Source organism: Bufo gargarizans, chromosome 2 (genome assembly GCF_014858855.1).
Source record: "Bufo gargarizans isolate SCDJY-AF-19 chromosome 2, ASM1485885v1, whole genome shotgun sequence".
In the NCBI taxonomy this organism is placed as follows: Eukaryota; Metazoa; Chordata; class Amphibia; order Anura; family Bufonidae; genus Bufo; species Bufo gargarizans.
The window spans coordinates 55,499,397-55,525,866 of record NC_058081.1 but is presented as its reverse complement, the minus strand read 5'-3'; the positions used below and the strand labels follow the sequence as shown (position 1 = coordinate 55,525,866).

At 45.8% G+C, this 26,470-nt stretch overlaps 1 protein-coding gene across 5 annotated transcripts in view; it reads left to right on the top strand.

Annotated features, from left to right (window-relative positions):
- RGL3 (ral guanine nucleotide dissociation stimulator like 3) overlaps window positions 1–23,453 on the top strand; it is a 38,225-nt gene extending 14,772 nt beyond the window's left edge. For 4 of the 5 annotated variants that reach the window (XM_044278960.1, XM_044278962.1, XM_044278961.1 and 1 more), the window contains 16 exons: window positions 417–613; window positions 1,611–1,685; window positions 2,193–2,374; window positions 2,452–2,567; window positions 2,744–2,959; window positions 4,216–4,319; window positions 4,853–4,937; window positions 5,386–5,469; window positions 15,048–15,134; window positions 15,215–15,247; window positions 15,322–15,443; window positions 17,016–17,105; window positions 17,266–17,401; window positions 18,206–18,397; window positions 18,489–18,603; window positions 22,197–23,453. In XM_044278960.1, coding sequence (XP_044134895.1) covers window positions 417–613; window positions 1,611–1,685; window positions 2,193–2,374; window positions 2,452–2,567; window positions 2,744–2,959; window positions 4,216–4,319; window positions 4,853–4,937; window positions 5,386–5,469; window positions 15,048–15,134; window positions 15,215–15,247; window positions 15,322–15,443; window positions 17,016–17,105; window positions 17,266–17,401; window positions 18,206–18,397; window positions 18,489–18,603; window positions 22,197–22,291 — 1,929 coding nt within the window. In that variant the 3' untranslated portion in view covers window positions 22,292–23,453. The remainder of the gene's footprint in view (window positions 1–416; window positions 614–1,610; window positions 1,686–2,192; window positions 2,375–2,451; window positions 2,568–2,743; window positions 2,960–4,215; window positions 4,320–4,852; window positions 4,938–5,385; window positions 5,470–15,047; window positions 15,135–15,214; window positions 15,248–15,321; window positions 15,444–17,015; window positions 17,106–17,265; window positions 17,402–18,205; window positions 18,398–18,488; window positions 18,604–22,196) is intronic. The other variant, XM_044278964.1, reaches the window with a different exon arrangement.
- Window positions 23,454–26,470: the final 3,017 nt, after the last annotated feature.

The window sequence follows — 26,470 nt, the reverse complement described above, 5'->3', positions numbered from 1 at the left end:
ATGTTCATTATATACAAGACGGGCTCCATTTAGATCAAGGTGTCAGAAAGTATCTGGGACCTATGATAAAGACCTGCCACCTTCTGATTACATCATATGAGCAATGTCCTATGAAGCTGATCCACTTGCTTACAGTTTCTTAGAGGGCTGGAAGACTTAGGTCTCTCTAACGTTTTTCATAATAAGTTTTTGCCCCCTTCTTCACAACTAGAACCTTACAGAAAAAAATGTAGTACATGTCAGAGAACCCACAAATGCTAGTTAGGGTCTTGAGGGTCATGAGCAAGCATTATTGAAGAGAAACCATGCAAAATATGAAGACCTCAGCCTCTTTTCTGGCTTTTCTATTTTTCCCTCTTATCCTTGACCTCTTGGCTCACCTCCTACTTCGTTTAACCTACTCCCATTGCCCTCAGGCCGTCGCATCATCTCCTGGTTATGTCCATTATAAGACGTGTAAGGTCCGCAGCCTCCGTGCTGGGACTCTGGAGAAGCTGGTGGAGAACCTCCTGGTGGAGTATCAGGGAAGTGATCCTGGGTATGTGCCCACCTTCTTGAGCACCTACCGTGCCTTTACCTCACCTGAAAAGGTCCTGGAGCTTCTACTAGACAGGTGGGGACAACAAAGACAATGCTTTTTGTTGGGACATTTTCTTTGCCCTTCTTATCTTACCTGAGATGTCCTCTCAAGTCCTCTCACCTCTACCATTTTTTTCTTCTGACTTTAACTTCTTGCATCCTCCCTGTCATCGGATAGGTTGGGTAAATGTCCAAGTGCATCCTGAGGATAACCATGGGAATTCACAGCCAGAAGCATCAGCTAGGATGCTAAAACATGGATGACTTCAACCTCTTCTCCACCATGCTTAGTATGGGAATCGGGTTCCTTTAGCTCCCCAGAATTAACCTCAACCCACCACCTCCATCTATACATAAGATCAATAAGGTCTTATTTGTGAATCAACCCAAATGGCAAGGGTTGGCTTCAAAGTCACCTCCAACAAGACTTTTTTCTGCTGGACCATTATTCTGTCTAGGCCCCTGGTGGACCAGTCCGACCCTGCATCTTGTGGTTTCTAGGTCATGATATGTTTTTGTTGAAACCATGGGCTTGGCAAGGGGAAAAGTTGTGAGCCAAATGGTGGGAAAGGTCAACAGACCACTCTGACTTGGCAAGGGAATTTCAAGAACCAGGACACTAAATTGAGTATTTGCCACAAGTGAAGAAAAAAATCTAGCTACAACTGGTCCAAACCACCAAATTTTACTTCTAGTGTTTTTGTAGCAAGTTTTTCCCTTTGACATGATCCAGCCACACAATTCTAGTCAAATCAGTCAAATGGATGGCACAATCCACTATCCATTTGTATAAATACAATTGGGCAGAACCAGTGGTCTTGTTGGCAGTTGGCTTTGATTCACAGTGAATGAATGGCTGGCAGATTGGCCAAATTGGGGTAACTGGGTGTCCATCACTAGGCCCTACTTCTCAGATTGATAAATTGAGGTTCATGTATAAAAAATGCTTTACAAATATTATCTTGTAGCCCAGAGTCCATGTATCTAACAATGTAATCTGAACTCTGAAAGGTCTCCCATTTCTTCTCCAGGCGTCTCGAAAAGGTTGGTGATAAAGAGCCTGTAACGCCTGGCAGCCCTGTTCCAGACACTGCATCTGTGCAGAGGTCGGTGCCACATAGATCATGTATATGCATACCACAATACCTTCAGTAACCTTCCCCTACTGGAAATGTCAGTTTTCTTAAAGGGAGAACCCCCCCCCCCCCTCAAATTATCTCCTAACATGTCATAGTGACAAGTGCCAATGCAAACCATAGGAGTCTACCATATTGAAAACCCTTTAGGCATAACTCCTTCAGGTTAGCTCTAAATTAAAGTTGGTGAAAACCAATGTAATAAAAAAATTGGTGGGGGGCAGAAACCTCTTATAGGAGAAGAATATGGTAATTATGGAGCTGGCTAAGCTAGTGACTTTTTGGCTGCATCATCAAACAGCCATTGGGGAGGATGGGTGGTAGAGCTTCCTCAGGTTCACGAGGCAGTGGTTCCTGATGTGCCCACCCTATAATTCGGGTGGAGCGCAGTCAAGTAGATTTTTTGGCTAAAGGTACAATTTGTATGACGAAAAGAACCCAAAATCAAATAAGATCGGCATGTTCCCTGTATCTTAGAGTGGTACGTGGTGTCCTCCAGACTTGGTTAGAAAGACACCCTCAAGACTTCCGAGATTCTCCACAATGTTTGCAGTGCATCTCTTCCTACCTAAGTCAAGACAGTCGGGAGAACCCCAGCCAGCTCCTCCGTCTTGTAAAGAGCTTAGAAGAAGAGGAAGACCAAGATTCTTCACCAAAAGGTAAGATCAGCCTCCTCACTCAAAATGCATGTGTCTCAGAATATCTTCCATTGTACTGACCTTTCCTTCTCAATCAGATTGGAGATCTGTAACTCGACCAGCAGAGGGTGACTGTGAGATCTCCACAGATACCACATCTTTATTATCGTACCCTCCCCAGGATGTGGCAGAACAACTTACATTGATAGATGTGGTAAGTACTCACAATGTAGGTCATACTAGGTAGGACAGGGTTGGTTATTTACTTACAGGATACCCATGGAGGAACACACCCAACCATGGCTAGACAACAGTGGCCATAAAATGTGTTGTTTGGGAAGCATATGGGACTCCCCACTGATTAATATCTACTCTCTTGTCTTGCTCCAGGATCTCTTCCAGAAGTTGCAGTCTTGTCACTGTCTTGGAAGTATTTGGTCTCAGCGGGACAAGAAGGAAAACAGGCATATTGCTCCGAGTGTCCGAGCCACCGTAGCCCAGTTCAATGCAGTAACAGCCTGTGTGACCGCGTCCGTCCTGAGCGACATCCAGATGAAGCCACAGATGAGGGCCAAAGTACTGGAGAAATGGATCTCTATTGCACAGGTGTGTGCAATATGCAAGGCACCGCATGGCACAGACAGGAAGGACCTGACATGGAGTAGACCCCTTCAACCATAGGGCGATACATACCAGAGGGAAGAAATATGACACGGAGACTGCTCCCACTGCCATGGGGTGATATACTGTACATGAACTATATGACATGCAGTGTGTTCCACCTACTATAGGGTGAAACAGACAGTAGGGAGGAGCTATGGGACAAGTCTGCTCCTCCCACCACAGGGTGACAGGAGGGAGGAGATATGTGACATGGAGTCTGCTCCTCCCACCACACGGTGGCACAGACAGGAGGGAGGAGCTATGTGACATGGAGTCTGCTCCACCCACTACAGGGTCACACAGACAGGAGGGAGGAACTATGTGACATGGAGTCTGCTCCTCCCACCACAGGGTGACACAGGAGGAGAAGCTATGTGAAATGGGGTCTGCTTCACCCACTACAGGGTGACACAGACAGGAGCATAGTTGCAAACAGTCTTGATTTTTTTTGGGACAGTCCAACAAACCAGGCCATGAAAGTGGAGGGGCACATGTAAGCCCTGCCACAAGGTGGACGTTATGTGGGTGTTCTGGCCTACTTTGAGGGCATTCTCACATGATCCATGGGGTGTGGTTTAAATGTCCTAAATTTTTTTATATGTTGGTCAGTATGTGTGAGGGAGGAGTTACATGTCATGGAGTCTGCCCCTCCTACCACAGGGTGACACAGACAGGAGGGAGGAGCTATGTGACATGGAGTCTGCCCCTCCCATCACAGGGTGACACAGGAGGGAGGAGCTATATGACATGCAGTCTGCCCCTCCCATCACAGGGTGACAGGAGGGAGGAGCTATGTGACATGCAGTCTGCTCCTCCCGCCACAGGGTGACACAGGAGGGAGGAGCTATGTGACATGCAGTCTGCTCCTCCCACCACAGGGTGACACAGGAGGGAGGAGCTATGTGACATGGAGTCTGCTCCTCCCACTACCAGGTGACACAGGAGGGAGGAGCTATGTGACATGGAGTCTGCTCCTCCCATCACAGGGTGATACAGGAGGGAGGAGCTATATGACATTAAGTCTGCTTCTCCCACCACAGGGTGATACCGGAGGGAGGAGCTATATGACATTGAGTCTGCTCCTCCCACCACAGGGTGACACAGGAGGGAGGAGCTATGTGACATGCAGTCTGCTCCTCCCACCACAGGGTGACACAGGAGGGAGGAGCTATGTGACATGGAGTCTTTTCTTCCTCCAGTACTGCAGATTTCTACGTAACTTCTCCTCACTTAGAGCCATATTGTCGGCCCTTCAGTCAAATTCTATCTACCGGTTGAAGAGAACCTGGGCGTCAGTGAGCAGGTAATAACTGTATGCACTCATCCTCCAAAATGACTGAATTTAAAGAGAACTCTAACCAGCTCAGAGCTGCTAGAGCAGGGGCTGGAAGAAATAACCATAGAAACTTCAGCATTTTTCCTTAAAGAAGCAGTAAGAATATTCCTCGGACTCGTTCTATTGAGAACTACAAGTACACTTGGTGTAGCTGCGGATTCCTCCTACCCTCTGGCTGTTCCTCTGGGCAGCATGAGGCCATTATTTCCCAGGTTGCACCTACTCAGTTCTCTCCACTCTGGGGTCTCAGGGATGCATTTACCTGTGTGCATAAAAGGGGAGGTACCATAAGTGGGTGGAGTCTGACACATTCCTTATAAGGGAATGCAGGTGTCAAGGAGATCCACAAGCTGTTACATGGTAGAAACCATACTGTAACAGCCATTTAATGGAGCACAAAGCCTTTACAATCTGCAGACGGGGACTGTAGTCTGGAGTATTCCTTTAAGACCGACTGCCTTTAAGGTGGACATCTGTAATCCATTCCTTCTCTTCCTCAGAGACAATCTGAACATCTTCCACAAGTTATCAGCCATCTTCTCAGATGAAAATAACCACGAGATGAGCCGGGAAATCCTAACGAAGGTAAATCTACACATACTGAAGGTTGAGGCTTTGTCTAAACTTCCCACCCAAATTTGGCTAATAACCAGCCTTGTGACAGCCACAATAATGTTTGGTTCGGATTTAGAAGCCCCACCCAGGCCCTGCCTATATAACCTTGGCCTCGCCTACAAAACCAACCTAATCAGAGACAGATTTTAGGAAGGGCATAAATCTTGAAGCCTCCATCAACATCAGAGGTGGCCTCTCATCTCTCTTATATGTAGCTCCCCTAGGGGGTCAGTTGGGGCCCTAACAGGAAGTTACATGCCATCAACCAATCAGCCACCAGTTGCATGTACCTACCTCTACCGTCATAGATCAGCAGTGGAGGAGACCAGTCGGCTGGAGGGGATCGGGCTGACGTAGATATGACATACAGTATATATTTATATGATCATTCTCATGTTTTCTTCACTTCTTACAACAGGACGAGATCCCGCTCCGTAGGACGAACAGTGCGCGTAACGAGCCCCGCCCACTTCAGAGGTCAGCGTCACAGGTCCGCTCCACGGTAGGTCAGAGAAACAACGCGGCTCTTACACGGTTGGCTGCTGTTCAAAGCTGGTGTGACATGGAAATGAGTAACTAGACCTGCCGTATAATATTAACCCAGTGAGGTCCACATGGGGCAGCTGCACAGTACAGCGTATAGCTGTGTCAGTGATTCCAGTGGTCCAAGACCCCCAGGACCTCCTGAGTTCCTGTACAACAGTTCTGGAAGAGTAAGAGAAATCTCACATAACGCTGAACCACGGAGCTTACACTCTTATTACCCCTTTCTCACATGGACTGATTTCATCTTATTTGTCTCAAGGGGTTGTCCAGGATTTTGATATTGATGGCTTATCCTCAGGATAGGATATCAATATCAGATCGGCGAGGGTCCGACTCCCAGCACCCCCACTGATCATCTGTTAACTCGCAGCGCTGCTCCCATTCTCTACAGTGGGAGCACCGCTGCAGTTACCAGCTCCGTCCACTACACAATGGATGGCGCTCTGTAGTTATGGCACTCACTTCCAGGTGCTTCAAGGTGACAGCTGATCAGCGGGGGTTCAGGGTGTCGGACACCTGACGATCTGATACTGATTGCCAGGGCACTTCTCCCCATAGCTTCTACTGTGTACACAGAAATCATGACAGGTTCCTTATGTCAATAGATGTTCCTTCAAGACAGATCCTTAACAGGGAAGTATAATCTCAAATTATACCATTGGTGGGGTCCTGTGAGTATGGACTTCCACTGATTCAGGACTTGGTGAGGTTCCTCCAGCTTTTTTCTGGCCAGCAACAAGCACATTAGAAAACGGGTGAAATAGCACTGCAATTGATGAGAGACCCCACATCATGTAGCCCTTAAAGAGGTCCCTTGCTCTGGACCAGGGATGCTCAACCTGCGTTGTAAAACTACATCTCCCATCATGCTTGGCTGTAGGCTTTCCGGGCATGCTGGGAGTGCCACAGGTTGAACATCCCTGCTCTGGACAATCGCTACTTGTTAGAAGGCTCCCTTGACAATAAGCTTATCACAAAGTGTCCTCCTGCTGGACCTCCAGCGATCAGTTGTAATCTGTGGGGCAATCTGGCAGTAAGTGCTCAATTACCCTGCAGCGCCACCACAGGGGAAATTAAGAATTACACAATACCCGTTGAAATCAATGATTTTGTTGTATAGTGTAGGACAGGACAGGTCCTCCAGAGAGAACAAGGCTCTTCATAACCCTTCTTCACAGTGGTCAAGACATGAGGATCCTCATCTCTTGGCCATAGCTGCTATTCTGCAGAGTTTGCTACCCGGACATCTTTGGCTCCTTGCTTTTCCCACGCCCTGTCCACACATTCCCATCTTCTACACAAGCTTCCCATCCCTCCATAGAGTAACAGAGCTCTCTTTCTTCCTCTTCAAGGTGATATTGCTGCCATACTGCTACCCATATAAAGTGACCCCTTAGTGCCACACACACAGTTATAGTGCCTTTCTTAGAGCCCCCGAAAATAATAATGTAAATACACATCTCAACTCGTTCTCACAATGATGGACGGAGCAGCTCAGGATACAGGGCTCTTCCAGCCTATAGGAATAACACATAGGGAGACGTCTTGCATACATGCTGGGACAAACAACACCAACAGACCAGACATGTAACTACAACAAGACGTACAACACACCCTGAACATAAACCCACACCTAACATACAACAAGTGAGGTAGGTTATAAGGAGCATACAAAAGGAAGACAATTTATGTCCAACAAGGTGGCCCTCAAAACTGGGCAGAATCACCCAGGAGAGGAGCAGAGCTCCAACACCAAACAAGACTGGAATACAACTGCCCCCAGCCAGGAAGCCACAGATAAAGTCAAGCTAGTCGCCACACCCTGGACACACCTAAATCTTCACCAGCTAGAAGATTAACCTCTCGCTCACCAAACAACAGGGAGACACACCTAAAAGGGTAAATGCACGTTGCCACTGGCAACCAGTCTGCACGGCAACCGCGTCACGGTCAAACAACAATATGACCCTGACAGATATGTAGTAGTACAAGGCCAGTAGTATGGAAAAACTGAGTAACGGTGCCTGAGGTAGTTCTAATGGTGGCCATTAGAGATGGGCGAATCGAAGTTGACGAAGTGGAATTCGATCTGAATTTCAGAAAAATTCGATTCGCTCCGAATCTCCTCACGCTATGTGGTAACGAATCACATTTTTTCCTAAAATGGCTGCTGCACGTGTTGGGACATGGAGCAAGGAACTCTGGGAACGAGGGATCGCCCACAATGCCATGCATGCAGCCAATCAGCAGGCAGCCAGACCTGTGATGTCACAGCCCCTCCTATAAATAGCCTCAGCCAGCTTGGATTCTGCCATTTTCCAGTGTACTTAGTATAGGGAGAGATGTCAGCAGGCGCTAGGGACAGTGCTAGGAAAGACTTTAAAACTTTTATTTTGCTGAATAGAAGTTCAGGGAAAGGATAGGGGGAATCATTTCCACAGTATTGAAGCAGAACAGGGTTCAGTAGGGGAGGTTACAGCCTGGGTAGGGCCTCCTGCACACAAACGTGTGCTGCCCGTTGCCGTATTTCGGACCACATTTGCGGATCCACAATACACGGGCACCGTTCCGTGTGCATTCTGCATCACGGATGCCGACCCATTCACTTAAACAGGTCCGCAAAGCCGAGATGCGGAATGGTGCGGAACGGAAGCACGGAACGTAACCCTACGGGAGCATTACGGAGTGCTTCCGTGGGGTTTCGTCCCGTACTTCCGTTCCGCATAAAGATAGAACATGTACTATCTTTTTGCGGAATGGCCGGATTGCGGATTCATTAAAGTGAATGGGTCCACGATCTGCTGCGGCTGCCCCACGGTCAGTGTTCGTGCATTGCGGGAGTGGCAGAGGCCTAAATGTTTCTGGTGCAGGCACAGGTCGCAGCAGAGTAAGGGGGCATGGCAGCAGGAGTCGCAGCGATAGGCCTGAGCTCCCGGTGTCATCTAGTGGTCGTGTCTTGACCAGCAACCCAGCCGTCCTTGAATGGTTGACTCGGTCATCCACTTCGTCTTAAGTGACATCAGGCACCCCCAGCCAAGAGCCGGTGGGTTCGTCAGACACAACCCTTAGTTGGCATTACCCGGGAGCAGGCCCTGTGCCTTCACCTGTCCTCAACCTGCCTCTGTCCTTTTCTGTTCCCTCAGCCAGAGAAGTATTATATGCTGTGGGCTCAGCTTCACTGTACAGCGAGGACGAGCTACTAGAGGACAGTCAGCAGCTACTGGCCAGCCAAGATGTGGAGGAGACATCCGCTGCTTCCTCCGGTAGGCGGGCAAGTAGTGATGAGGAGTGTGGCGTGGGAGCTGGTGTTGCGAGCGGTCAGGCTCCTGACCCAGAGACGGTTGAGGAGGACATCAGTGGCGTGCAGACAGTACTCAATGACGATGATGTAGCAGATCGCACTTGGTAGCCGGGTGAATTAGGGGCTTCATCATCATCGGGAGAAGAGGGTGGCAGTTTGCCTGTGAGGCAGCGGAGCCTGCAATTCGCTAGCGTGGCCGGGAGTCAGCATGGTGGCAGCAGTGGGAGGTCGAAAGCCAAACGTGCCCTGGGTAGACCACCCGCTTCTCAGATGCCTACCTGCCCGGGAAGTAATGGTGCAGGGGTTCACGGAAGCAGCGGCGGTAGAAGTCAGTCAGTGTGGAGTGTTGGGGGTAAAATCACCTACTCAGCGGTGTGGCAGTTTTTTTGTTAAGCCACCGGAGGAGGTGAACATGGACCTTTGTAGAATCTGTGTGCAGAAGGTGAAGCACCACGGCCCTGCGTCAACATATGCAGCGTCACCATAACGTTGCCTGGGAGAACCGTGGCTCCGATGTACTGGTCCAGCCTGCCGCAGCAATCGCTGCATCACCCAGTGGCACGCACCCGATTTCAGACAGTCAAGGCTCCACCACCTCAGCTGAAGGGAGCTGTCTGTCCTTCCCATCATCTGCTGGTCCTGATGCTCCTCCTCCTACTTCTCGTCAGTCATTCCGTCAGCAATTGATCATCGAAGCGATTGCCAAGAGACAACAGTATGCGTGCACACATCCAACGGCGCAGAAGCTGAATGTGCTCCTGGCCAAGTTGCCAGTGCTGCAGTCCCTCCCTTTCCAAGTGGTGGACTCTGCATCTTTCAGAGAACTGATGACTTGTGCAGAGCCTAGGTAGATAGTCCCAAGCTGTCATTTATTTGCCAAAAAAGTACCAGCCCTGCACACACATGTAGAACAGAAGATGGGCCAGTCCTTGAGCCTGTTGGTGTGTGCCAAAGTGCACGACAGCGCTGATGTGTGGAGTGTAACTACGGTCAGGGACAATACATGTCCTTTGCGGCCCACTGGGTGAATGGGGTTCCTGCACAGCCACACCAGCATCTTGGCCAGGTGACGCTACTTCCGCCTCCACGATCTCACGCTGTTGGTCCTGCGACAATGTCCGCCTCTGCCTCCTCATCCTCCACTGTGTCCTCAGCCTCCACTGCAGGGACAATTCACAGTGCCCCTGCAGCATACCACATATGCAGGGCACTGCGGTGTCACGCTGTTCTGCACCTCATTTGCCTGGGCGAACTGAGTCACACAGGGGAGGAACTGCTCTGTGTCCTTCATCAAGAAATCAAATCCTGGCTTTGTCTGCAACAACTCAAAATCGGAACCATGGTGACCGACAATGGGAAGAACATGGTGCTGGCGATGCATCAAGGAGCGCCCTGCATGGCACATGTGTTCAAACTGGTTGTCAAGCGGTTCCTGAAATCTTCCACCCATCTGCATGACATCCTAAAAATGGCCAGGTACACCGCAAAGCACACCCTCCTTGAGCTGCAGAGGCAGAACGGCATCCCCCAACATAGGCTGATATGTAACGTTTTCACCCGTTGGAATTCCACCCTCAATATGTTGGACCAACTTACGAACAGAGAAAAGCCATAATCAATTTATTGATGATCCAAGTGGACATGAGTACAGTACTCCCCTGTGTAACTTCGATGTCAGCCAGTGGCAGCTCATGCATGACACCTGCTGTTTGCTCAGGCCCTTTAAGGAGGCCACAATATTTGTCAGTCGCCAGGACTACGGGATGAACAACGTCATTCCACTGTTTCATGTCCTGGAACAGATGCTGGTAAATCTGGCTGGTCAGGGGACTGGAGACGTGGCACCTAGATCTCATGGCCACATGAGCCCTGAGGGGGCTGAACTGGAGAAAGAAGGAGGACATTTGAGCACAAGCAATGTGTAGCGAAATGGGTGGTTTTTATACACAGGTGACAGGAGAGGAGGAGCAGGAGCAGCCAGAGGAGCTACAGGGCGATGAGGAAGATGAGACAGAGGACCCATACACACCAGGGCAGTATGCAGTGGAGATGGAGGCAGGGAGTCCCTCCAAGTTATTTGCACAAATGACCCGATGCATGCTCACTTGCTTGCGTAGTGACAGCCGAATTGTTAGCATTCGGCAGAGGGATGACTTCTGGCTCTCCACCTTGTTGGACCCTTGCTACTGGTCCAAAATGGGGGCCTTTTTTACACCCACTGAGAGGGAGGACAAACTGAACTACTATAGAGACATCCTATGTAGTCAGTTGGCCGCTAGCTATCTGCGCCATCAACCATCCTCTCGCAGGTCTGACCGGGGGGCCTCTGCGCTCACGTCCCTCTGCCATGGCTGCTGTGGCAGGGTGGGGGGGTAGGAGCAGTTCAAGCTCCATCAGCAGTAACTTGAGTCTAGAGTCGCTGATGAGCAGCTTTCTTCACCCGCATAGTGCAGAAACTACTCACCAGCAGCAGCAGCTAGACCTGGAGCAGGACCTGAACCAGCAGGTGGTGGCATACTAGGGCAGCACGCTGCCACCCCACATTGAAGATCCGCTGGACTACTGGGCAGCCAAACTGGATTTGTGGCCGCAACTGCCAGACTTTGCCCTGAAAAAGCTGTCCTGCCCAGCCAGTAGTGTGGCATCAGAGCGGGTGTTTAGTGGGGCGGGTGCCATAGTTACCCCAAGAAGAACTCGCTTGTCCACCCAAAATGTGGAGAGACTGACTTTTGTCAAGATGAATCAGGTGTGGATCAACCAGGATTTTCACCCACCAATGCCTGATGCGTCAGACTAGATCATCCATGGTGCCACACCAACACTTTGACAAAAGAGACCGGTTTCTTCTGGCTACCTGCCTCAGCTACTATTCTGAAGCTGCCACCTGCCTGATGCCACACATCTGATGCCAAGTGCTCCTTCTTTCACCCACCATCTTCAGCTGGTACTGGTATTGCCACCCACCTCCCCACTCTGTCAACAGGTCACTCTGTGGTCTCCTGATGCTGCTGCCACCTCATCACTCAGGTCTCCTGATGCTGCTGCTGCTGCTACCTCCACACTCTGTCATTGTGCCACTCTGTGGCCTCCTGATGCTGCTGCTGCCACCTCCACACTGTCTTTGTGCCACTCTGTGGCCTCCTTATGCTGCTGCTGCCACCTCCACACTGTCATTGTGCCACTCTGTGGCCTCCTCCTAATGATGCTGCTGCCACCTCCACACTCTGTCATTGTGCTACTCTGTGGCCTCCTGATGCTGCTGCTGCCACCTCCACACTGTCATTGTGCCACTCTGTGACCTCCTCCTGATGCTGCTTCCACCTCCAGACTTTTTCATTAGGCCACTCTGTGGTCTCCTCATGCTGCTTCCACCTCACCACTATGTCATGTGGTCACTCTGTGGACTTCTCATGCTGTTCCCACCCTCCCCACTTCATGACTGGGCCATTATTTTGCCTTTCGGCCTGGCTGACATCATTATTATTTTTTTGACCCTTCTTCTGATCTGTCAGAAGGAAGGAAAAATGAGAAGCACTGCGGAACCTGTCTATGTAGCAGCTTTAAGGCCTATTTTGCATCAGAATTGGCTTATGATTTGGTAGCCAAAAGCAGGAGTGGGTACAAAACACAGAAGACATGCAAATATTCCATTCACGTGTCATCTCTGTTTTGGATCCACTTCTGTTTTTTTGGTCTTTAGCAATACTGATGGATTACTAAACAAATGCTGACCGAGTGAAGGCGGATGCACCACAGACAGGATCCGTTTTTTGGGGGTTATTGTTCTGATGGATCAGATGAAGGGCAAAATAATCAGTGACGTCAACACAAACTTACTGCTGACACCCACTCCACTCTGTTGGGGGGCTCTACTTGCATATGTGTTTGATAGAACAGGTTCTGTAGATATCTATGTGGAATCAGTGAATTGGTGTAAAAGGAGTGCGCTTTTGCACGCTATAGTAGGATCTTGGGCCTCTGCAAGGTTCTTTATACCTGCCGCTAACATTCACCTGTAAGGCTGAGTTCACACTTGAGTTATTTGTTCGGTTTTGGCCCCGTAACTGCCCAAATAAGTGAAGTGTGCAGTGATTCTACACCGTGCGTGTTACTGCAAGGCACAGTGTTCTACACCACTATAAAAGCTCTCTGCAGCCAGGAAATAGACGTTTTTTTAACGGGATTTGCAAGGAATAAATTTGTATCGAACCAAATTCTTTTCAGAAAATTCGGCAAACTGGCCGAATCGAATATTTGAGAAATTCGCTCATATCTAGAGGCCATATTAGGAAACAGCTGAATTTTTATGAAGGAAACATAGCTCCGTACAGTATTAGAATGTATAGGCTCCGCTGAGCCGAAGTTATTGCTTCACGAAGTCTCGCGAGACTTTGGGCAATAACTTCATAAATTAATTTGTACTGTAAAGATACCACTTGGAACCGAACCCGAGACTTTGGTTCCGTACAGACTGCTCCGTACAGTATTAGAACGAAGTTTTAAGCAAATCGAGTTGGGATGTTTCATCCGAAGTCGATTCGCTCATCTCTATTTCTGACCCTTTTGCTCCTAAGCATGACTAAATGTCTCCATGGTAACAGACTGCAAACAAACCTGTGTAGTCAGATCCTGCAGTCACACTCTCTTCCATCTGTCCTGTGATTCTTGCTATCAGTTTTAAAAAAAGTAGGGCACCTATGACTGCAGAATCAGACTGCATACTGTTTGTTTATCGTCTGTTACCATGAAGGCATATAGGACTGCATTAGGGCTGTAGACACTAAACTGTGTAATATTAGGCACCCAAACATGTAGCTCCTGGTCTCATTTCAGACCAATTGCTTGTTCCTAAATAAAATCAGCCTTTAATCTTATCATTATTAACATCTTTAAAAAAATGTCTCCTCCTTACGTCACACTGTGTACTTAACCTGTTCCTCCTTGTGTTACAAGCTGGATGTTTACAGAGGGCTCCTTGTACTGTATGCAAAACTTCTGGAGCATTTTTGTACAAAGTACACATAAATCATGACAGGTCCCTTATGTCAATACATCTTTCTTCAAGACAAATCCTTAAAGGGGAAGTATCATCTGAAAAGATACAATTGGTGGGGTCCTGCGAGTATGGACTGCCACTGATTCAGGACTTGTGGGGTTCCTCTAGTTTTTTTTCTGGCCAACAACACCGCACATTAGAAAACTGGTGAAACAGCCTTGTAATTGATGAGAGCCCCCACATCATGTAGATCTTAAAGAGGTTCCTTGCTCTGGACAATCTCTACTTGTTAGAAGGCTCCTTTTACTATAAGTTGATCACAAAGTGTCCTCCTGCTGGACCTCCAGCGATCAGCTGTGATTTGTGGAGCAGGACAGCTCCTCCAGAGAGCGCAAAGCTCTTCATAACCCCTCTTCACTGTGGCCAAGAGATGATGATCCTTATCATGTAGATCTTAAAGAAATTCTTTGATCTGGACAATCCCTACTTGTTAGAAGGCTCCCTTTGCTATAAGTTGATCACAAAGTTTCCTCTAGTTGGACCTCCAGTGATCAGATGTGATTTATGGGGCAAGTGCTCAATTACCCTGCAGCGCCACCACAGGGGAAATTAAACATTACATAATGTCCATTAAAATCAATAAATTGGCTGTATAATGCAGGACAGGACAGGTCCTCCAGAGAGAGCAAGGCTCTTCATAACCCCTCTCCACTGTGGTCAAGAAATGAGGATCCTGAACAGAAGATACCCCTCTGTTAACTCTCTAACAGGGTGTATGAAACATGTTTATTTTAAACTGATGTCATAACAGTCACACAATGACAGCCACAATACCCTCTTTCTAATGACCCCTAATATCAGTGACATCCTCAGGACCCCCATGATGATAGTGACAGCTGCAAATACTCATCACAGTGACAGCCATAGTATCCCTAATAATAGTGGAAGCCATAAGACCCCTTATAACAGTAACGGCCAGAGGACCCCTAATACCAGCGGCAGCCACATTGTACCAGTAAAGAAATACTTGAAGGGTGGAAGACCTTCACAGGCCATGGTGGTAAAACAAGGCTTTGTACTATAGAGAGGGAGTCTATGATATAGCATTACTTTTGTATATGTACAGAACCAATGTCAATACACATGAGCTCTGGAGCCCCCTCTAGTGGAGGCCACAGGCAGGAGTAGTTCATGTAATAGACACAAAGGGATACCACCTCCTTCATTCTTATTTCAGAGACCAGCCCAAGGGACCGTGCCTTATCTGGGGACATTTCTTACAGACCTTGTTATGCTGGACACAGCTCTTCCTGACTTAGTAGAGGTGAGACCACTTATATTGGCCCTGGTAGCACATACTCGTCCTTCAGAACCCTCTTCCATTTACTTCTTTCTCCTTCATAGGGTGGGTTGATAAACTTTGAGAAGAGGAGAAAGGTAAGTCTTCTAGCACATTGACAAATACTATCATCGGTATGTCGTCCCGAGAGCTCCCACTGTATTGTTTCTAGGAGTATGAAGTCTTGGCCAAGATCCAGAAACTGCAGCTTACATGTCGTCATTATGTCCTGACGCCAAAGCCCGAAATCCTACAAGCTTTTTATACTCATCGCCAGCTGACGGAGGACCAGAGGTGAGGAGCTCTCATTTTTATTTATCTTTGGTTTACCCTTTCCAGGGACAGAGTAAACGAAAACATGATTGGGTGGGGAGTCTTCAGAGCCCTTCCAGATGGACATTGGGGCAAGTGTTTTAGGTCGCTCCTCCCTACTAATAGGACCCAGAAGACTTATAGGGTATGCCCACTTTTAATGCATTTGTATTGCTCCAAAGTGAAGCAATTTAGCAGAAAACCTACATAAAAACACCCTACCGTTTTGTGTCTACAGGTTATGTGTCACCCTGTTCAATCTGATCCTGTGGTCATACTCAAACCTATTGAATGTAAGATGGCAGGAGGTAGGAAACAAATGGAAGGGAGAACGACTCCAGGATCAGACTACACAGTTGTTTGTAGTCTGTTACTATGGAGACACATAGATCTCTACTGGAGTTGTATATGTAATGGGCAGGATAACAGGCAGATGAGGCTGGAAGAAGCTGAAACTTTTACCCAACGGTGCGTCTAATAAAGACATAACTGTTTCTCTCACTAGGAGGCACTGAAGGCTCTAAGGTTCTCTTTTAGAGGCACAAGTCTTGTTGGTTACACTTTATAGTCACAGTTCTTATAATAAGGCAAATTGTGAGATACCTATAGTTTTGGAAGAGGTCACTCACTACTCACAATTTAGTCAGTCTCTGATGCTACTCATCAGGGACCATAGACCCTACAGGTAAATTTCCTGGTGGGCTGATGCCCAGGGGGCGGCTTGACCTCCTCGCGGCCGCCGGCTGGGTACATAATGATCTGATATTCTCGCCCTGTCCATCTATCAGCAGCTTACGCCCTGCTCGGCAAACCACCTTTCTTTCACTCTGGCCTGACTCCTCACTTAGTCTCTGCACAGCAATTGCACTTACAGCCTTAGTATACCTTTTGCAAACTCTTGCTAGCGCCTCTAGAGTTCACACACTGCAATTGCCGCAATCCAACCTATACCTTCCTGCAGGGGTGTGCACTACTTATGGGCACCAACCCAACTTCTGACCCTTGGGGGCCAAAATAGCCCTATATGAGTAATCTCCTCCCTTTAGAGAGGTGCAGTGTCCGCTCACCCCTGGCCGATCATGATGCCCCATGCAATATTCAATAAAGCAGTGCATCACCATCATCACTTTTAAAGGTACAGTGTCTTGCTTCATTCTTAGGCACTGGATCAAATGACAAAATGTTTGCAGAAGTGTACATACCCTTTAAGTTCTAGTGTGGTGCATATACTGCGTCATACTATGGATGCTGACTTTGTTGTCTTCTTCTATCAAGGTGTTAAAAGCTCTATTCAGCCATTTATTAGTTATATCTGTACTGGAAAAAGTGGGTGACAACCCTATGACTTCCGCACTATTCCAGAAAGGGTTGTCACACAGCTCTCCTTGAGTTCTGCTTTGTGGGAGCTAAGAATAGACCTGTCATTCAGGAGTCTAATGTCCATCTTGACCCCGCTTGATGGGCACCTGCATTGATTTTGTATAAATGATGTAATATGGGTGTAGAATGTGACATTCAGTGTATATGGGTAAATGACTGATTGTGGTGTTACAGTTACAGGATATCCCGCTCCATTGAGCCCCCGGCGGATTCTTGCCCAAATTCTCCACGTATACGCCGGAAACTGACCAAGAGGTTCAGCTCGTAAGTGCCCCGTGTGAATGGTGTGACACCATCAGTGTGTCTGGGGTGTCAAGCCCCTCCCCCTCCATTAGCCCCTCCCCTTCTACTAACCACACCCCTTCTACTAGCCACACCCCTTTACTTTACGAATGATCTCATTATATTGTCATCTGTATCACAGGTTACTACTAGGCTCTGAAGTGTTCAGTCCAAAGATGAATGGAGACCGGGTATCTCCGTCAGGTTCCTGCAGCAGCTGTGAAATTGATGAAGGCCTCATCGCTGCACTGTGTCCTGCAGAGCCTGTCACAGCGAAGGTATAATGTAGTGTTATATACTGCACATACCTATATATAATGTATTATTACCAGAACGCAATTACATTACATCCCTCACATCACCCCCAAAATAATAACTGACTCCCATATAACCTCACAAACCACCATATACTCAGTGTACCTCCCTATAACCTCATACATCCCCATATAACCAGTATACCTACCTATAACCTCATACATCCCCATATAACCAGTGTACCTCCCTATAACCTCATACATCTCCATATAACCAGTATACCTCCCTATAACCTCATACATCCCCATATAACCAGTGTACCTCCCTATAACCTCATACATCCCCATATAACCAGTATACCTCCCTATAACCTCATACATCCCCATATACCCAGTATACCTCCATATAACCTCATACATCACCATATACCCAGTATACCTCCATATAACCTCATACATCCCTATATAACGAGTATACCTCCCTATAACCTCATACATCCCCATATAACCAGTGTACCTCCCTATAACCTCATACATCCCCATATAACCAGTATACCTTCATATAACCTCATACATCACCATATACCCAGTATACCTCCATATAACCTCATACATCACCATATACCCAGTATACCTCCATATAACCTCATACATCCCTATATAACGAGTATACCTCCATATAACCTCATACATCTCCATATAACCTCATACATCTCCATATAATCAGTATACCGCTATATAACCTCATACATCCCCATATACCCAGTATATCTCCTTATAACCTCATATACTACCAGTATACATCTGCATGATTTTTGGCTCCTGCAGGACCATGGAGGTCTGATGGAACCTCAAACTCCCCCCGGCACTCCGGGAAGAGAAGACGCTCCTCGATCTATTTCGTCACCTCGCTCCCCCATCTCTCCGTCCCTCCCTGTATACAACCAGCAGATTGCCGATCTCTGTATTATCCGTGTCAGCATGGAGAACACTCATGGAAACCTGTACAAGAGTATACTGGTAAGATGCCCTGCACGCTTGTTTGCCCTGACCCTACTGATTTTTTATTAATTTTTTTATGTAATTTTCTAATATTTTGCCTCTTTTTCAGCTCACCAGCCAGGATAAATCCCGTGTTGTAATCCAGAGAGCTCTACATAAACACAACATTGAAATGTGTAAACCGGACGATTTTCAGCTGGTACAGCTACTATCCGAGGGAAAAGGTGAGCATGGATATGCATTTTTTTAATTAGTTTTTATAATTTATTTCGTATTTTTCAATATCATTCTTATTTCTTTGTATTTATTTATTTTATTTTATGTTTTTAGACAGGGTTTGTGTTATTTTTTGTCTCATTTATTATATGTATTGTATTTAAATTTCATTTTATTTTATGGTTTTATGCATTTCACCATATTTTATTTTTTTATTTATGTTTTTTATTTTATTTTTTTATTTCTGTAATTTTTTTGTCTTATTTTATATTTTTTATTTTCATCTCATTATTTTATTTTTATTGTCTTGCTTTCTGGTTTAGAAATTTTAGATCATAATGTTTTTAGAAGCGGTGCTGATTTCAGACTTCCCTTAGCACTGACCAAGCAAGGAGTACTACACCCACTTAGTTCTCCAGGTGGGGTCAGTCTAGTTTCAGACTAGCACCAGAGATTCAGCAGGCTGTTCCAGTAGGGATCAGCCTGCCGGATCTCTAGCGCTAGTCTGAAACTTGCCTAAGGGAAGTGACTTTTTTGGCTCAGTGTTGTGGTCACTTTAAGATAAGTTTGGACATAGTGGACACACTACATTGGGGGCAGAAAGTCCACACAGTATTAGGGCATGGTCACACTGAGTTTTTTTTTTTTTTTGTGTGCACTTTTTTGTGCACTCTGCAGATCTTCCCCATACATTTCAATGTGGAATCTGCATGTTAAAAATTCTAACTAACTAAAATCTTCAACCTCTGTCTTCTGGTATCTTCCCCTCCTCTTTCATAACCCCATTACTAAAAAAAAAAACCTTTCTCTTGACCAGTTCTGTGCATACCTGTCTCTAATCTCCCCTTCATCTCTAAATTTCTGGAGCATCTAGTGACAAAGTGACAAATGACCTCCTGACAGCTGAATGCAACGGTAACTACTCTCTGCTCATTCTTCTGGATCTCTCTGCAGCATTTGACACTGCAGACCACCATTTCATACTCAGCATGCGCCAATCTACTGGCCTTAAAGGGAACCTGTCAGATTGAACATGGTATTTAAGCTGCAGGCAGCATGTTATAGAGCAGGAGGAGGTGAGCAGATTGATATACAGTTTTATGGGAAAAGATTCAGTATAACTTATCATTCATACATTTATATCTCAGCTTTTTCTGGTCCAGCTTTCTCTGTATGCACAGTCGTAGAGGGACCGTTGTCAATCACTCATAGGAGCGCCTCCTGGACTTTAAATCCCAGAAAAACCTGCATCTCAAAAACATCTCTAGAATCCGCCCCTTTCTCACTGTGGAAACAACAAAAACTCTCATTGTTGCCCTGATACATTCCGGCCTCGATTACTGTGACTCATTATTAATTGGTGTCCCTGTCACCAGATTCTACCCTCCCCAGTCTATCCTGAATGCAGCAGCCAAGCTCATCTGCCTAACTGCTACTCGGATGTTTCCACCCTGTGCCAGTCACTACTCTGATGCCTCTGCCCTGTGCCAGTCACTACTCTGATGCCTCTGCCCTGTGCCAGTCACTACTCTGATGCCTCTGCCCTGTGCCAGTCACTACTCTGATGCCTCTGCCCTGTGCCAGTCACTACTCTGATGCCTCTGCCCTGTGCCAGTCACTACTCTGATGCCTCTGCCCTGGGCCAGTCACTACTCTGATGCCTCCACCCTGTTCCAGTCAATACTCTGATTCCTCCGCCCTGTGCTAGTCATTGCACTGGCTGCCCATACAGTGCAGTATTCAGTTTATGTTGCTCACCTACAAAACTCTCCACAGTGCTGCACCCCCCTACATCTCTCCCTCCATATCTGTCTACCATCCTTTCATATTCTACTCTCTGCCAATGAATACAAATGTCCACCATAATCCGAACCTCTCATTCCCGTCTCCAAGACTTCTCCCGAGCTGCACCAGTTCTCTGGAATACCCTAGCCCAAGCAATTATTTTAATTCACAACATCCACAGTTTTAGGTGCTCCCTAAAAACACATCTTTTTAGGTTGGCCTACCACATCCCCTAATCTAACGCCATTCTCCATTCACCCTCCCCCCACCCCTTCAACATAATTCTTATGAACCTGATCCATCATCAAACATGGGCAGGAATGAATAGCCACGCCAAATCCACATCTATAACTGCATTATAAAAAGCGTCAGGAAAAAAACATCAGGTTTCTAAGCACAAAAAATACTCACACTAAATGTGAACATACCCTCAGGATTTAGTGCTGAAAAACTGTCCGAATCTGTGCTGAAAATGCCTTGTGCAGTTTATGTGGTCGAGAGTTTTTGCAGCCCGGTTTTTCGAGACCGCACCTAAAATTTAAAGGTCTATTCTTGGTGCATTACCATGTGGACCCTCCGCAAAGCTGCATCGGGAGCTTCCTCACAGTTTTGCTCCATTCAGTGGAGCTAAACCTAGATCGGATCTGTATGAAAACCCATGACAGAACCTGAATGGACAGCACAGCAGTTTCTGCAGTGGGACACGTGCTGGATTTTCTCGCTGACAAAATCCTTCATCTGAACACTAGCAAGTCCAGCAAAGTAGATGACCTGTGTTGCAGTTTTTAAATGATATCAATTTATGGTGTGGATTTCACCCTGTGCAATACATAGGGTAAAATCCACAGAATTGCCGCAAAATCCATGCTACAAATTCTGCTGCAGAAAATTACCACCATATGGCCATACCCTTACACCCTCTGTGTCACTGTGGCCTAAATAGACTGGATGACATGGTCACATCAGATGTTACATCCTTGTGTCCTAGTAAACATACTGGACCAACGAGACCTGGTGAACTGAGGTGGTGGACTGAGGTGACATACTAAGGTGCTGGACCGAGGTTGTCTACTGAGGTGTTGGACTGAGGTTGTTTACTGAGGTGCTGGACTGAGGTGGCATACTGAGGTGCTGGATTGAGGTTGTTTACTGAGGTGCTGGACTGAAGTGGTATACTGAGGTGCTGGACTGAGGTTGTTTACTGAGGTGCTGGACTGAGGTTGTTTACTGAGGTGCTGGACTGAGGTGGCATACTGATGTGCTGGACTGAGGTTGTTTACTGAGGTGGTATACTGGGATGTTGTACTGTGATGGTACTGTAAAAGTTTTAGGCAGGTGTGGAAAAATGCTGCCATGTAAGAAGGCTTTCAAAAATAGAAGTGTTAATAGGTTATTTTTATCAACTAACAATTTATCAACTAACAAAATACAAAGTGAATAAACAAAGGAGAAATCTAAATCCAATCAATATTTGGTGTGCCCACTCTCTGACTTCAGAACAGCATCAGCATCTTCTACACTTGCACACAGGAACTCAGCAGGGAGGTTGTTCCAAACATCTTGGAGAACTAACCACAGATCTTCTGTGGATGTAGGCTTGTGCAGATCCTTCTGTTTCTTAATGTAATCCCAGACAGACTAGTTGATGTTGAGATTAGGGCTCTGTAGAGGCCACAGCATCGCTTCCAGGACTCCTTGTTCTGGTATACTGAGGTAGTGATTGTGTGGACTGAACCAGTGTTTGCTATTATTATATCTGCTCAGAGCAATATGTTGGATCTCCGCCATATTATCCTTCCTCTCTAATCCTTTACAGAGTTGACCATCCCGGACACTGCCAACGTATATTATGCCATGAACACTTCTGCCAACTTTGACTTTGTCTTACGAAGGAGAGTCAAAATCAGCTGACCTTCAGACCTGCCAAAGCCCATTACCTCGGGACTGCTGCAAGGAACTTTCTGAAGAACCATCTCCAACATGCGTATTTACGAAGACGGTGTAGCCTATAACAACTGGAAAGTTCATCTTCTGAACCTGTGTTCCTCCAGATTTTCTTAGCCCAGTCTTCATTAGGAAGGCTTCTGGTCGTCACCACTAAATTGTGTATACTAATGTGCACTCTAATATTCAACATGCCTATTCTTCTGAGATTATTAATATAAAAACACCTGGACATTTAGAAAAATACCCCTTATTTTTGTGTATGCACACCTATTTATGGTCATGATTGTAAGGGAGGATCCCAATTTTTGGATGACATAACTGGAAGGTTAGCGGTAATTTGTACTAGGGACATGACATGATAAGTGGATCGGGTGTGCCACTTTTCCTGGTTTAAATTCTTAGGCATTTGGCTTATAATTAATTATTTAAAGGGCAATTCCAGTCATGTATTAAAATGTCTCAATCTGTGTGGGTTCATAATTTTGTCCATAGTTGGCAGTATTATAGTAGTAACAGTCTAGTACATAGGTAGTAATATTGCAGTCCATAGGTGGCAGTATTATAGTAGTTATATTCTAGTCCATAGGGGACAGTATTATAGTATGTATAGTTGTGTCCATAGAGGGCAGTATGTTAATGACTATATTCTGGATCCTATAGGGCAATAATACAATCGCTTTATTCTTCTCCATAATAAGCAGTATTATAGAAGTTATACCCTCATCCTCAGGCAGCAGTATTATAGCAGCATAATTTGTAAGGCTGAGAAAAGTTATCTGTCCATCCAGTTCAGCCTGTTATCCTGTAAAGGGAATTCAGAGGAAGGCAAAAAAAAAAAACTCATGAGGTGAAAAACAATTTTCATAATTTTAGGGAATAAAGATTCCTTCCCGACTCCAATCAGGCATCAGAATAACTCCCTGGATCAACGATCTCTCTCTAGTGACTATAACCTGTAATAATATTACACTCCAAAAATATATCCAGGCCCTTCTTAGTAAACTCACCATCACCACCTCCTCAGGCAGAGAGCTCCATAGTCTCACTGCTCTTACCATAAAGAATCCTCTTCTATGTTTGTGTAGAAACCTTCTTTCCTCCAGACGCAGAGGATGTCCCCTCGTCACAGTCCTGGGGATAAATATATGATGGGAGAGATCTCTGTACTGACCCCTGATATATTTATACTTAGTTATTAGATCGCCCCTTAGTTGTCTTTTTTCTAAAGTGAATAACCCTAATGTTGATAATCTTTCAGGGTACTGTAGTTGCCAGATTCCAGTAATTACTTTAGTTGCCCTCCTCTGGACCTTCTCCAGCTCTGCCATGTCTGCCTTGTTCACAGGAGCCCAGAACTGTACACAGTCCTCCATGTGTGGTCTGACTAGTGATTTGCAAAGTGGCAGGACTATGTTCTCATCATAGGCATCTATACCTCCTATGAGGCAATCCAGAATCTATGGCATCCAACGTCTCCAATCCTGTCTAGAACTTACCTCCTCACACAATAGCTGGACAGGACTGATCCCTTGTAAACCCACACATAGTGTAGTTATATTCTTGTGCATAGGGGGCAGTATTATACTATTTATTAGCTTGTCCTTAGGGGGCCAATATAAATAGCCAAACAAGCCTGACAACTACTTCTCTAAGCCAGAAATTCTCTCAGGATAGTTGAATGAGCAGGGGGCAATACAAGAAAACTCTGCTTAGATGATGAAATATAACATGTGTGCTAATTTCTGAGGCATAATGGGAGAGACATTTAGAATCAAGTTCATAAAAATATCATTGAATTTACTAATTTGTAGGGTGTCTCTGATTATGTAAATTTTGACTGGAATTACCCTTTAAATGTAAAATTTTAATCATAGTGATACTTAAAGGGGTTCTCCGGGCTACAGATATTGATGATTTATCCTTCAGATAGGTCTTAAATATCAGATTGGTGGAGGTGCCGGGTGTCAACAGCTGTGTACTATAAAGTGTATAAAGCTGGTAGCAGAAAGCTCCATACACCGTGTAGTGGCCATTCTGGGGTACTGCAGCTCAACTCCCATTCAAGTGGCACTGGAAGCTACAGTGTATGAAGCCTGTTAGCTTCTGATGCCTCAGCAGCCCAAAACAGCTGATTGGTAGGGGTGCCCTGTTTCAGATCCCCACCGATCTGATGTTAATGACCTATCCTGAGGATAGGTCATCAATATCTGTAGCCCGGATAACCGATTTAATAGAAATAGATTTTAAATTTTACAAAAGCGCTCTACAAATCCCTGAGATTAGTCATTTAGGCCCAAAACTGTAATAGAAAATGAATGCATAGGCAGACAAAAGGTAACCTTGAGAGGACAGCACCGATTCCTCATCCACATTCCAGGTCAGGAGATTTGGAGGCAGTTAAGGAAGCTATTTCTTTAATTGCTTATGACATTTCAAGACCGACCGTGGTGCGGTCTGAGCAAAAAAAGTGCATAGGGCACATTTTGGGTTGTTCTAAAATGACAGAAGCCAAGTAGTGAAGTAGATGTTATTTAATATGTAAATATAACCTTTTTCTGAGCTAATAAGGTGCTCAGAGTAACTGGCCACATATCGAAATGTCTTAAAGGCCTAGTCCACTGTAAGAGCTGAACATGCCTGGTAAAAAAAAGTATGTCACACAATTGCTGAGTCTATCTTTATTTTCCTAATTAGTTCTTCTTTAGTTTATTGTTCAGGGTTTGGAAATTCAGGTTTGCCTAGTTCACACCTGACTTCCTGTTTGGTTGGCCACCAATTAAATACATGTATAGAAATTCAGCCTGGCTATCTCAGACCTGACTTCCTGTTTGGGTGACTACCATTTAAGAATATGTATGCAAGTTTAGGTTGGCTATCTCACACCTGACTACCAGTTTGGGTGACCACCATTTAAGTACATGCATAGAAGTTCAGGTTGCCTATCTCACACCTGACTTCCTGTTTAGGTGACTCCCATTTAAGTACATGTATGGCTAACTCACATCTGACTTCCAGTTTGGGTGACCACCATTTAAGTACATGTATAGAAGTTCAGGTTGGCTATCTCACACCTGACTTCCTGTTTAGGTGACTACCTTTCAAGTGCATGTATAGAAGTTCAGGTTGCCTATCTCACACCTGACTACCAGTTTAGGTGACTCCCATTTAAGTACATGTATGGCTATCTCACACCTGACTACCAGTTTGGGTGACCACCATTTAAGTACATGTATAGAAGTTCAGGTTGCCTATCTCACACCTGACTACCAGTTTAGGTGACTACCTTTCAAGTACATGTATAGAAGTTCAGGTTGCCTATCTCACACCTGACTTCCTGTTTAGGTGACTACCATTTAAGTACATGTATGGCTATCTCACACCTGACTTCCAGTTTGGGTGACCGCCATTCAAGGACATGTTAGTGGCCACAGGATGTTCCATCTGCTATACAATAGATTGGCTCTCCATGAGACAATATTTTTTTATTCACAGAGTAAGAAAAAGTCTACGACAATGTCGAAAGAGCAAGAGCAGAAAAATTCATAGGTAGAGTTGGTGCAATTTGTTTAAATAAAAAAGTAAAAAATTAGATAACAAAAAAGCCACAAAACTTTCTTTGAACATTCCAGTACATGAAGACGTTGTCTCATATTACAAAATGTGTACAATATGTGACCAAGTGTAGGCTATTACTTGGTGGATGGGCTACAAAACCCTTTAGCTCAGGGGTCAGCAACCTTCGGCACTCCAGCTGTTGTGAAACTACAATTCCCAGCATGCGCCATTCATTTCTATGGGAGTTCTGAGAAGACAGAGCAATTATGCATGATGGGAGTTGTAGTTTGACAATAACTGGAGTGCCGGAGGTTGCCTACCCCTGCGTTAGCTACTTGTTTTTTCTAAAGTTCCATATCAAACTTTTTGTAATGACCAAAGGGGTAATTATTTTTCCCCCCAGAAGATTATTAACCATAAATGGGCACTAATAATGCAGTCATTAACCAACTGACCATTAAGATGGACATCCAAAGTAATGTGACTATAAACTACAATAAAAAGCACTTTAATACAAGATACTGTGTCATTTATGTGGGTTCGACAATGTTAAAAATTGTCCTGGGTGAAGGTGAATGTCATTGGTGG